General features: G+C 36.7%; 1 protein-coding gene across 1 annotated transcript in view; it reads left to right on the forward strand.

Moving 5' to 3' along the window:
- The window catches only part of LOC102263789 (fibronectin-like), a 40088-nt gene that overhangs the window by 23970 nt on the left and 2757 nt on the right, over positions 1-13361 (forward strand). The window contains exons 11-13 of the mRNA XM_014531635.1: positions 1438-1463; positions 4963-5092; positions 9501-9666. Of these exons, the coding sequence (XP_014387121.1) occupies positions 1438-1463; positions 4963-5092; positions 9501-9666 (322 nt within the window). The remainder of the gene's footprint in view (positions 1-1437; positions 1464-4962; positions 5093-9500; positions 9667-13361) is intronic.

Genomic DNA, 13361 nt, shown 5'->3' on the forward strand with positions numbered 1-13361 from the left:
TGAGACAAGTCCTGTTCTGTGGGGTTGGCCTCTGTGCAGAAGATCCTCTGCTGTAGTCACTGGCAGTCCTTACAGCCGATCGGCTTGGGGGTAAAACACCCCCCATTGACAGCAAACAAGGCTCAACTTTGTAGTCACTGGCAGTCCTTACAGCCGATATTCAAAGTGATGAAAAGCAAGGAACTCTAATCAAGATTACTCAGCAAAGCTAGAATTGGAGGACAGATAAAGAGCTTTCCAGACAAGAAAAAGGAACTAAACACCATCAAACACAGTAAAACACCCCCCATTGACAGCAAACAAGGCTCAACTACAATAAAAAGATGTGTACGGGTCATAGGGTAGGAAAGGAGAGTGCACCTGGAGTCCCCAGTTTAAGTGACCTGAGAGACTGTGCCACTATAAAGCTACTCTACCAAATCTGGGAGACATAGCAGCTCTACCTAATACATAGAAACAAACACCGGGAGTTGGCCAAAATGAGGAGACAAAGAGACATGTCCCAAATGAGAGAACAGAACAAAACTACAAAGAACCAAACAAAATGGAAACAAGCAATCTACAGATGCAGAGTTCAAAACACTGGTTATAAGAATGCTCAATGCACTTAAGAGTAGACGAATTTTGGGAAAACTTCAACAAAGAGATAGTAAACATTAAAATAAAGTTAGAAACATAAAAAAGAACCAGTCAGAAATGAAGAATGCACTAACTGAAATGAAGAATACATTACAGGGAATCAACTGTGGAGTAGATGAAGCAGAGGATCAAGCTGGCAATTTGGAAGAATTTAAAAAAAAAATAAGGATAGTTTAAGGAGCCTGAGGACAACTTCAAGCATACTAACATTTGCATCATGGGGATGCCAGAAGGAGAAGAGAGAGAGAGCAAGGAATTGAAAACCTATTTGAAAAAATAAAGATTGTGAACTTCCCTAAGCTAGTGAAGGAAATAGATACACAAGTCCAGGAAGAGAGTCCCAAACAAGATGAACCCAAAGAGGCCCACACCAAGTCACATGATAATTAAAATGCCAATGGTCAAATACAAAGAGAGAATCTTAAAAGCTTCAAGAGAAAGCAGTTAATTACCTACAAGGGAGCTCCCATAAGACTATCAGCTGATATCTCAACAGAAATTTTGCAGGCTAGAAGGGATTGGCACAAAATATTCAAAGTGATGAAAAGCAAGGACCTCTAATCAAGATTACTCAGCAAAGCTAGAATTGGAGGACAGATAAAGAGCTTTCCAGACAAGAAAAAGGAACTAAACACCATCAAACACAGTATTACAAGACATATTAAAAAGTCTTATTAAGGAAAAAGAAGAGGAAGAAGAAAGAAGGAGGAAGAGGAGGGGGGGGCAGGAGAAAAAGAAGAGGAAGAAGAAAAGTAAAAAAGTGAATAAAAATGCTTATTCATTTATTTTGTTTTTTAGAATCTGCATTTAAGTGAAATCATATGGCAGTCAGACATCCCTCTCACAATCCGGGACTGCTGGCTTCCAACCGCTTCTGCCTGATCACCCCCTAACCACTCCCCTGCTGGCCTGATCAATGCCTAACTGCTTCCCTGCAGGCCCAATTGCCCCCAACTGCCCTCCCCTGCGGGCCCGGTCACCCCTAACTGCCCTCCCCTGCAGGCCTGGTCACCCCTAACTGCCTCCCCTGGTGGCCATCTTGTGGCGGCCATCTTATGACCACATGGGGGCAGCCATCTTGTGCAAGGTTGTGACAGTCCATTTGCATATTACCTCTTTATTATATAGGATGGTGTCAGATGGGTACTAAATTTATCAGGGCAATCACTTCATAGGTTATATAAATGTCTAATCACTGGGTGTACATCTGAAGCTAATATAATATTGTACATTAACTATAAATAAAATTTTTTTAAAAGGCATTAGCATGTGTATTACTCACTAGTTAAGTTTAAAATATTTAAAATAATATATAAAATATTAGTTATTAAATAACCAGAGACCCGGTTATTCATGCACCAGTGGGGTCCCTCGGCCTGGCCTGTGGAGATCGGGCCGAAACCAGCCCAGTTCACAGATTTGTCCTGAGCATGTGTGGTCCGTCTCAACCAGTCCCGATCGGCCAGACCCCAGTAGCAAGCTTACCTACCAGTCGGAGCATCTGCCCCCTGGTGGTCAGTGCGCATCATAGCGACTGGTCAAACGATCTAATGAATGGTTGGACACTTAGCATATTAGGCTTTTATTATATAGGACTAGAGGTGCAGTGCACAAAAATCATGCACAGGGGCGTCCCTCAGCCTGGCCTGCACCCTCTCGCAGTCTGGAACCCCTCTCTCCTTACTGCCTGCCTGCTCGCTCCTTAGCATTGCTGCGGAGGCAGGAGAGGCTCCCATGACCACCACTGCGCTCGCCAGCCGTGAGCCTGGCTTCTGGCTGAGCGGCACTCCCCCTGTGGGAGCGCACTGACCACCAGGGGGCAGCTCCTGTGTTGAGCGACTGCCCCTGGTGATCAGTGTGCATCAGAGTAACTGGTCGTTCTGGTTGTTTCGCTGTAATGATCGCTTCGGCTTTTATTATATAGATAGTTTATATATAGAGAGATACTATTATAGATCTAACTGTAAGGCTTATATAAAGTATAAAGCCTTCTGTGGCTCTCTACTGTCTGCCTAATATTATATATATTGCTTATTGTGATCTTTGGTTCCAATGAGTGACTCCAACAGCCTTTCTAATCTTCTACTTTCCATATATCTCATATTTCCACTGAATTGTATTGCCCACCATTATTCTTATACTTTATGTTTTCCTGACTGTATTCTTTGGTTATATTGTTCTTTTCAACCAAATTACTTTCTTTTCTATGTTTTTCTTTGGCAATTCTTCAAGACCCTACTCAGATATCATTCCCTATATAAAAGTTCCCTTTAATATCATTTATGAGTCTTCCTTACTAGAAATTTTAGTGTCATCCTTTGACTGCTCTCTTTCTTTCATGTCTATATGTACTTGTTCATGGGATTGTAGTGATTCTAACTTAGAATTATTATAAAAATATTTCTCTTCCTTTCCATTTCCATTTTATATGCCTCAGCTGAGGCCCTTACCATTGTTGTTGGCTCCCTCTTACCCTCAGGATCAAGCCAACTTTCAGAACAATTCTAAATCTGTTGAACCATCATCTCATTGCCTTTTCCTATACTTACCTTAAATTCTGACTCATATTGTAAATGCATTAGACATCTTACTCTTTCTTTGATAGTCACACCTGCTTGAGATATATCTGTGCAGTTGTTTTTCCTCCCTTAAATGACCACTTATATATTCTTCACTCTCACCAGTTTTTGAAGGGGGAGGGTGGTGGCTTTCCAACCTATTTCTAAAAATAGTTACTTACCTTCTTCTCTGACTCACACACCTTTATTTTTTATCTCTCTATCCCTCTCCCTTCCTCTCTGCAAAAAATCAATAAAATATATTTTAAAAAAAAGACTGGAGGAGGTAAGATCAAGTTCCCAAACCTTCTAAAACAAAAGGGAGGAGGGTACTATGTATTACGGTATGGTTGATTAACCAAGGCAAATTTCCAAAGGAACTGTTTTGAATAAAATCTTAAGTCACCATGCATTGTCAGTTCCATTACTGAAATATAAATTCCACTTGGCTCTTAAAGGGTGGAAAACCAAATTATTTAAAAGTTCCCTACCAATGTGAAATGATGGAATCTGTGTGGCATGCAAGGTCATTAAAGTCTATGTCATAGAGAACATAAGAACACAAGTATCATCTTTCTTATGAGATTAGGATATCAATTTCAGTTTTGTGTTTTTTTTTCAGAAGAATTAATCTCTGAGTGATATTCTTATACAAAATATTCTGGTAATAAATTTTATATTAGGGTTTTCTTTAAACAATAGAAATCCTTATTTTGTTTTGCCCAGCATTCTGAGAGTTCAAAAGATAAGGAATATTTATTAGTCTGTACAAACTGTGAAATTCATTTAAACACTGAATATTTGTTCTAGCTAGTAATCCTCTGAAAGTATTGACTTGCTTTTTCATAAGTACTGTGAGTGCAAAAATATTTATATCTTTAAATAGAATCTCAGAACTGTAATGGAACTGAAGGTCTAATCTATTCCAAGCATAAAAATAAATATTAGTTTGCATATTTAAGACCTAAGAGAATTCGTTGTGAACTTAGGAAAAAATCAATAGTTGACATAGAACATTTATGAAAGTTTGCCATTTCCTTTCGTACACATTTTAACTGTTTTTTTAAATGAACTCAGTGATGTAACACCAGCACTATCCAGTAGAAATATAATGTGAGCCACAAATGAATAATATGTGTAATTTAAAATTTTCTAATAGAAACAGTAAAAAGGTAAAAAGAATAAAGGGAAATGAATTTTAGTAATATATGTTATTTACCTCAACATATTCAAAATACTAACATGTAAACAATATATAAATTATTAATGATATATTTTACATTATTTTATACTAACTCTTCAAAATTGAGTGTCCATTTTATACTTTAAAACATCTCAGTCAGTTCTGACTAGACACATTTGAAGTACTTAACAGCCACATTGACAAGGGGCTATGATAGTGGACTATGCAGCTACAGAGTGACTGTTGTCATCTGGATTTAATGATAAGGTGGAAGATGGTAAAATTGGCCCATCAGTGCCCAGCTCAAATCCTACTTCTTTTTTGAAACCTTCTCTGATCCCATTATCAGAGAGTACTATTTCCTTGCACAGAACTTTTATGAAACTTCAGTTTAACCTTTTCTGTGTTACTTTTGTCATGCTATCTTGTATTGCTATTGTAGATGTACATGTGCTAACATCACCATTTCTTTAGGGGTAGAGTTCCAAACTTACTGTATACTTGTCCATAATTTCTATCTTTCAGACCTCATGTGCTAGCCTTCTAATAAGATGCAACTTTGATATAGATGCCTGTGTTCAGTTATCCTGTGATCTTACAAGGTGTGGTAGGCAGTGTGCTGGAACAGAAGGATCAAAGCCCTGGAATTTCTTGCTTTGAATCCCAACTTCACCTCAACTGTGAGACCTTGGACAAGTTTTTATATTCTTTGGTGCTATTTTTTCTGTCAGTGAAGATTATTATTATTTTATAGAATTGTTGTGGGAATTAAATGAGATAATGTATTTGTCATATAAATTTTGTGAGGGAAGACCTTTTGCCCACTCATCACCTTTTGGTTCCATTACTGAGATCAGTATCTGATATATAGCAAGAGTCAATAAATATTTTGATGAGTGAATGATTGAATTATTACTTTTCCTTTTTTTTAAGGAAAAAGAAGCTTACTTTTTAAAAAAGTTAACTATGTAAGCATTTATCATTTTAAAAATGTTTTTATTGATTTTTTAGAGAGAGAGGGAGAGGGAAAGAGAGATAGAAACAATGATGAGAAGAAACATTATCCATCTGCTGCCTCCTGCACGCCCCCTACTGGGGATTGAGTCTGCAACCCAGGCATGTGCCCTGACCAGAATCAAACCAGTGACCTCTTGGTTCATGGTTTGACACTCAACCATTGAGCCACATTGGCCGGCCAAAGAAGCTCACTTTTAATGTGAATTTCTCTTTTTCCTTTCCCTTGCCATACAGCAATCATCATTCTCTTTCTTTTTAAGCAAAATAAAATGTATCATTTTGTGCTTCAAAGACTCCTTACCATGGCTTACAAGGCTGTCCTGTGTGACCCCAGCCCTGCTCTTTCCAGTATCTCTCATCTCAGGAAAGGATAGGGTCCTGCAATCACTTTCTTGGTTATCTTTGATTATTCCTATTCACTCATCCCTCAGTTCATCAGCTAGTTAGTTCTGCCACTTCCACCTCTAAAACCCTTAATGTGTGCACTTTCCTTCAACCCATTGTACCACTCTTGTCCTAGGCACTATCATTTCTTACTGAGACCAGCAGCCAACGTGACAGATAATAGTCTCTTGCCTCCTAACTGGTCTGTTTCCAATCTTGAGTACCTTACAACCCACTTTCCACATCACAGCCAGGGAGAACTATTAAAAACTGTGTCTCTCATTTGTTCAACACCCTCCACAGATTTCCATTGCTCTTCAAATTAAATCTAAACTACTTGCAATGGTCTCCAATACTTCATTTGATTGGACCTTCATCTACATATCCTGTCTACTTAGTTATTATGTTGAGACCACATTTGGCTTTTACTGTTTCTCAAGCACATCTCCATTATAAGGTTTTTGTGCTTGACATTCATTATGCATGGATATCTTGCCTCCAGTTTTGGTTTATTTTTTTCCCATCATTGAGTTTATAGCTCAAATACCATCTTCTCATATTCTCCTCTGATTACCAACTCTAAATAAAACTGCTCTTTCTAGTCACTCATCATGTGGATGATTTATCTCATTCATTTATTTATTGAGTTGCTTATTGTTAGGTGCCACCACTAGAAATGTAATTTCCTATAATCAGAAACCTTTTTTGTCTTATCTATATATATAAAAGCCAAGTGACCAGAACAACTGGAAAGACCGAATGACTGGAATGACCGGTTGCTATGACGGACACTGCAGAGGGCCAACTGGCCCAATGGGGGTGGGGGTGGGGCCAGCCTCCCTCGGCCCCTCCTCCTAGCTGGCCCCACCCACGGTCGACCCCCCCAACCCTGGTCAGGGGCAGGGCTGGCCAGTCAACCTCCCATGGTACCCCCAACCCCCTCACCCCTGGCCACCAGCTGGACCCCACCCATGCACGAATTCATGCACCGGGCCTCTAATTTACTATAATATCTAGTATGTAGAATAATGCTTGCCCTAAAATAGGTGCTCTATAAATATTTGATGGATAAATACAACTTTAGATATCAGTGTTCCCATATATGACTGGGGTGATGATGGAAGAAGACGTCAATGCTGAATGTAATTATCAGGAAAAGTTGGAACTTGAACTTTCAGTAATGGGTAGGATTCAGATGCATGGAAAAGAGGAGAGGATTTTCTACATTAGCAAGTTCACAAAGTCAGGAGTGAGCATTCTATCTGTTATTTGTAAATGTAATTCAATCATAGGGGCATCTTGAATAATAAATCATTCATGAAAAATTCTATCCTTTTAGAGTGATTCAAACCATTCCTATATTCAGTGTTGGTATTTTCTAGTGAAAAATCTGCCTTTTAAATCTTAATTGTAAAAGATCCACATTTTTTACCCTTGTCTTTCTGTTTTGATTCACATTATTTCAAAGCAAATGCCCAAAGAAATGATCTTTCCATGGGGTTAACCAAGCCCATAAAATTATTTGTTGCTGGATAAAATATATAGCCATAGAATTATTTTTTACTATATCAATGAACACATTTCTTTCAGAGACTTTAAATTATTATCTGTTATTAAGTGAAACTTATTTTAAGAGATCATGTTAATGTTTAGGATTCAGATTATTTTTATTAAATATATTATATTACTAATGGTTATCCTAGTCTTACGCAACCAATGAGATTATTTGTTAAATTTTAATGAATTAAGCAACAGTATCCTGGTTGCTTAGCAAAGTGTACTTGCATAATTGGGATCATTTTCCTCATCATTTAAAATTAATCATCCCAGGTCTTCAAACTATGCTTTGAAAGTAGACATAAAGCATGAATTCAGTTTTCTTCTGTTGGTTTCTATTAGGCATGTGTAGTCCACATACAATGGGAACAAACCTCTATTTTTCAAATTGCACTTTTAAAAATTTACATATTTTCATCATTAGGTCACTACAGACAATTTCTTTTCCTTCTACCCCTTTCATTTGTACCTTAATATGCCACTTACTATGTTTGAATTTAGTACTTTATTCAGGAAATATTCTTCTATTATTACATGGTACTTTCTCCTATCATTCTTTTCCAAACCAGAAGTACTCAGCATTCTATTCACTCCTTCTATCTTTTCATATGCCAGACAAGCAAGGTAATTGTCAGTGACACCTTATAAGTCAATAAGCAATGATATGCTTCTAGACCTAATGATTATCTTCCTCCAGTAACAAAACACTCTTCCCACAAAACAGCAATAAACATGTCTGCTTAGAAAATTTGTTTCACTCCTACCACATAACAATGTTCTTAAAAGTATAATAAAGTTGAAATAATATATAAAATTACTGTGATTACTTTCACTTAGAAATATCTTTCTGTTTTACAAACGTGAGGTAAGGAGTGAAGAAGAGTAAAAATCATTTAATGAATTAAACTCCAAGGTATTGGAACGATCAGATTACTCCACTGAAAATTTCTAAAGGCAATGCCAATTCTCAAAGCTTTAATGAATAATTGATTGGCTCAGGTTATGATAAAGGATGGGCTGGTATGGAATGTGACATTTATGATTCATTCATTTAACAAAAAATTGAAGCACCTTCTTCATTCTGGGTGTCTATTTTTGTTCTCTCTCTTGCTGGTTTTGTCTACCCCCCCAACACTGACTGACTGCCAATGACATCAGTTTAACGGTCCTGCAAACACTGGCTCTCTCCCCGGCACATGCATGAGTTCTCCGAGGCCCCTGGGGGTTACCTCCACTGCCCACTTCTTTGACATGACAGACCAGCTCTGGCTCAATCATTTTTAACTCTTTTTAGCTCCTCCCTGTGGCATATGTCCTGATGCTTTCTGCTGTGAGGGTCTGTTTGCACGGAGGCCAGCCTTCTAGGGTGAGGTCCTGGAAAGATAGCTCAAGCCTGACCACTCTTTGTGGTCTCTACTTCACCCATGGAGGCTCTGGCATCTTTGTCAGGGCACAGGTGGGTGTACAAATTGCTCCACGGCTCTTTTTTTTTCTTCTTTTCTTTGTTCTCTTTTTCCAATTTCCTTTTTCTGTGATCAACCAGACATATGAACAAAACGTCTGCTGCCTAAGCACATGACTTACTGGGAGGTGCTGCTTTCTCTAGCAGGCACCCTCAGGTGATGGTGGTGATACACGTGGCGCCCTCCTCATTTAGCTGGAGTGTGGGGTGTTGGCAAAAGCCCTACTTCCCACCTCTTGGGCAGCCAGGACAATGTCTTGGCATTCTCCCCTAGGCCAGAAAGTTAGACTTCAGCAGGTCCTTTCTCCTCCTGTCTTCTGCTTACACGGAATTTGGAGAGTGGTTATAAAACTTTACATAATATTTTTTTTGCTCTCAGGCAACTAAAAGGGAAAGTCCCAATCATTATGTACATATACACATATAAGTCAGAGCATATGTAAATGAAAATGTAAAAACAGTTTGAGACTCTTGGTCTTTTAGTGAATTACTTCTAATTCAGTCCTCTATGCTCAGTGCTATGGGAAGTTGACTGCTATTTAGTCTCAACTAGACTCAAATTACTTCTTGGTGAACATAGGGAGGATCACAGCCCCGACCTTGCAGTAGTAGTTTATGTGAATGTGACTAGAACAAAGTTGGTGCTAAGTAAATACTTCTTAAACCATGAAAAACATCAATTTATCTCTCCTTCTTCTAGGTATCTTATTGTATGACATCTAGAAAGGAAAAGCTATTTAAAGTAATTGTTTATGGAAACAAAGTCCAAGTAAAGAATTTGACTCCAGGTGTGGACTACATGTTTCACGTGAAGACAGTTAGAGGCAAAGACTACAGTGTATCCGTGATGAAAAAAGTGACTACAAGTAAGGGTATATCATAAATGAAATCTTTGTTTTATAGTTAAAAAAATTGAAAGTATTTTGGCTCAGCATAAATAAAGCTATTTTAAAACACAAAGCCTGATAATAAAGGAATAATAAAAGCCTGATGATAAAAAATGTTAAGAGAACTCTCAAAAATATATGAATTAAAACTTTCTTTATATGTGTAAATGTATTGGGAACTACATAGAGTTTTTTAAAAATCTGAAGTCAACATGTATATATATACACACATGTGTCATGCATGTCACATATATGGAACACATGTGTGCATATGTATATATACACACATAATAATATAAGCACAATTTATTTTCATCTGAGGTAGAGTTTTGATAAACAGAGAACTCTATCTTCTTTTCCCCAAAGTTTGTAAATCAATTGTAAATCTGTCTCAATGTTTTAGAGTTGGGAGAAGTTATAGTATTTGTTATACTATAGTATAACTATAACAATTCTTGTAAAAGATTGTGAGGCCTGTAGGATCCTCTCCCAGTGGAGACCAATATTGCAAGAAACAACATGACTACCATTGATGAGTGGATTGAAGTGAAGTGATATAGGACTATTAAAAAAAATGATATAACCAGATCACATTTGAAAATGCCCTCACTTCTGGTCCTCATTGCTTCTCTAACTTATTTGTTCTGTCTCATCTTCATTTAACACTAGCTAACTGCTATGTGGTAGCTAAAAAATGAGCATTCAGGAGACACAAGACTACAAGAATTACTATGGGAAGTGATTTATGATTGGTTGAGGAAACTAGTTGGGAAGAAGGGAGGATGTTAATATGGCACGTCAATAAAAACATATATTTATATATATAATGTTCTATTTCTCTATTTGCGTAGCTGAACATGTAGGACATTATACTAGTACATGAATAAACTTAAGGATTATTACATAAGTGTTTAAATTATATTATTCATGTTTGCTATATCATTATATATATGTAGTTTTATTTACATGTAATTTACCTTTTCAATAGAACCATCTAAGATATGTGGCTTAATATTAAAAGCTGTGAATACTTCTTCTGCAAATTTAATGTGGAATCCAACAGAAACCAACTTCACTCATTACAAGATTTATATATCAAACATAACATTTGCAAAAGAATATTTCATTTGGGGAAGAATGACTGAGTACACAGTTACAGATCTGACTCCTGGTGGGATATATAACATCACAGTACACAGAGTAAGAGGCAATGTTGAAGGATCTGGAACATTTATCAGCGTTGTTGCAGGTATACAAATTCTTTTTGGTATTTTTAAAGTTCACATTTATATTGCATATTGTATTGTTCAAGATAAAATGTCAATGTATTTTTTAAAATTTGAAAACTTAGAGTCCACAGAATATTTAAGAGGGTAAAAATACTCATTTTGCTGAAATATTCTGAGGATTTTTGAGATAATAAATGTAAAATGTAAATTGAATAAAACAATATTTGGTATATAGTCAGTACTCAATAAATGCAGCCAATATTATACTTAGTTTCACATTAAATTAAAGGTACAGCTAGTTAAATTTGATGCTGATTTGGGGATCACCCATCTCCTAAAAACTTTGTCTTTGATGTCCTACTATGTGCTTTACACATAGAAAAAAACCCATAGTCTTAGGATATGCAGAGAGTAGTAAAGAATAGAAGCAAGAAAACACATAGTATAAATCAAATTAATAGGTGAAGTAATGGGAGTATGTTCAAACAATGTGGTTGCACAGAAAAAGGAAAGGCTAGCTCCATAGCATGGGTAGAGAAAGTTCTTTGAGCCTGATAGTATCTTCAAAAGGATAAGGAATTTTTAAAATATATATTTTTATTTATTTTAGAGAGGAAGGGAAGAGGAGAGAGAGATAGAAACATCAATGATGAGAATCATTGATCAGCTGCCTCCTGCACGGCCCCCACCGAGAATTGAGCCTGCAACCCAGGCATGTACCGTAACTGGGAATTGAACCCTCAATCTTTTGGTGTATGGAACAATGACCAACCAACAGAGTCACACTGGCCAGGGCCTTCTCTCCCACTTTAAAGGGTCTGTGTGCTTAGATTGGGCCTACCTTGGTAATCGAGTTTCATCTCCATTTTAAGGTTCACAATCTTAATTAAGCTTGAGCTCTGAAGCTATTTCTCCTGTGACTAAATCCTACTCTACCATTCACTTGTTAGCCTTGAGGCCTTGGAGAAGTTATCTAAATTCTTTGTTTCCCAATTTTCTCATTTAAAAATGGCAATGATAATTGTATCTACTTGTGAATTGTTATAACTGCTACATAAAACAATGTGTGAAAGTGCTTAGCACAGTGCATAGTATATAATAAACTTGGTAAGAGTTCTTATTTTTTGTATCCAATGCATGAGTATCCCATGGATCATAGTATATATTATGCCCAACAAATAATTTAATCATGAAAAGGCTCACTAGTAAATGTGATAGCTTATCATTACAGTTTTGGTACATGGGAAGTAATAAAAACAATAATGCAATGAAACTTTGTAGAGTCTTCATGTTTTATTTTTAAAAAGCTGTGCATTGTATTGTGGGGTTTTTTTCTTGATACTGTTTTGATAGGTTTGTGCAACTGTTTTGTGAATATTCTGGGATATGTAACATTTTGGCCTCACTTTGTATGTATTCTTTTAGGAGTCAGAATAGACTGAGGAGCTCTGGGTGTGCTGTTTTCTTCCATTTCAGATCTATTTTTACTTTCTTTCTCAAAGGTTAATATACAATAGTTTGTATCAGAATTTTGTTTTTGAGGTTCTCCCAACTCTTTTGAGCTGTTTCCCTTATAGATACCGATCATGGGATATTTCTATTTTTTTCCCTCAGCTTCTCAAAATGCAGCTTAGGTAAATTTACTGAAATGTTAACGGGAAAGCTGTGAGATGCTTTAGAGTGCACTAATATGTAGTGATTAGCAACATGTGACTACTGAGTCTTGACATTGGGCTAGTCCAAATTCAGATGCGCTATAAGTGTTTAAGACACATGGGACTTCAAAGACAGTTTGAAAAAAATTAACAATCTTATTAATAGTTTTATATTGATTACATGTGAAATGATATTTTTGATATATTGGTTTAAATAACATATTGTTAAAATTAATTTTACATGTTTCTCCTTTTTTAGTGTGGCTGACATTTATATATTTTTAAAATTTTTTATTTATTTTTAGAGAGAGAGGAAGAGAGAGAGAGAAACATTGATGTGAGAGTGAAACATCAATGGGCTACCTCCTGCATGCCCCCTGCTGGGGGTTGAGCCTGCAACCAAGGCATGTGCCCTGACCAGGAAACAAACCGGAAACCTTTTGGTGCATGAGATGACACCCAACCAACCGAGCCACACAGGCCAGGGCTCACGTTATATTTTTATTGGGAGTTACTGCTTTAGAAATCATAATAGATATATTTAAGCATATTTAAGGCTCTGAGATATCCTGCAATAAAGAAAACTAACAGAAAATGGAAATTATTTGACAAAGTGTTTTGATCACGGGACATCTATTAAGTTCTAAGGACTTAGGGTTCTGAAGATTAATTTTTGGGAGACTATGGTCTAAAAAAATATCCAATTAAAGCCTAGAATTCCTTTTGCTAGCCCGAATTAAATTGAACATATTGTGATTTTTTTGTTTGTTTTCTTAAAACTCCAAACATA

This window comes from Myotis brandtii, unplaced genomic scaffold (assembly GCF_000412655.1).
Source record: "Myotis brandtii unplaced genomic scaffold, ASM41265v1 scaffold82, whole genome shotgun sequence".
In the NCBI taxonomy this organism is placed as follows: domain Eukaryota; kingdom Metazoa; phylum Chordata; class Mammalia; order Chiroptera; family Vespertilionidae; genus Myotis; species Myotis brandtii.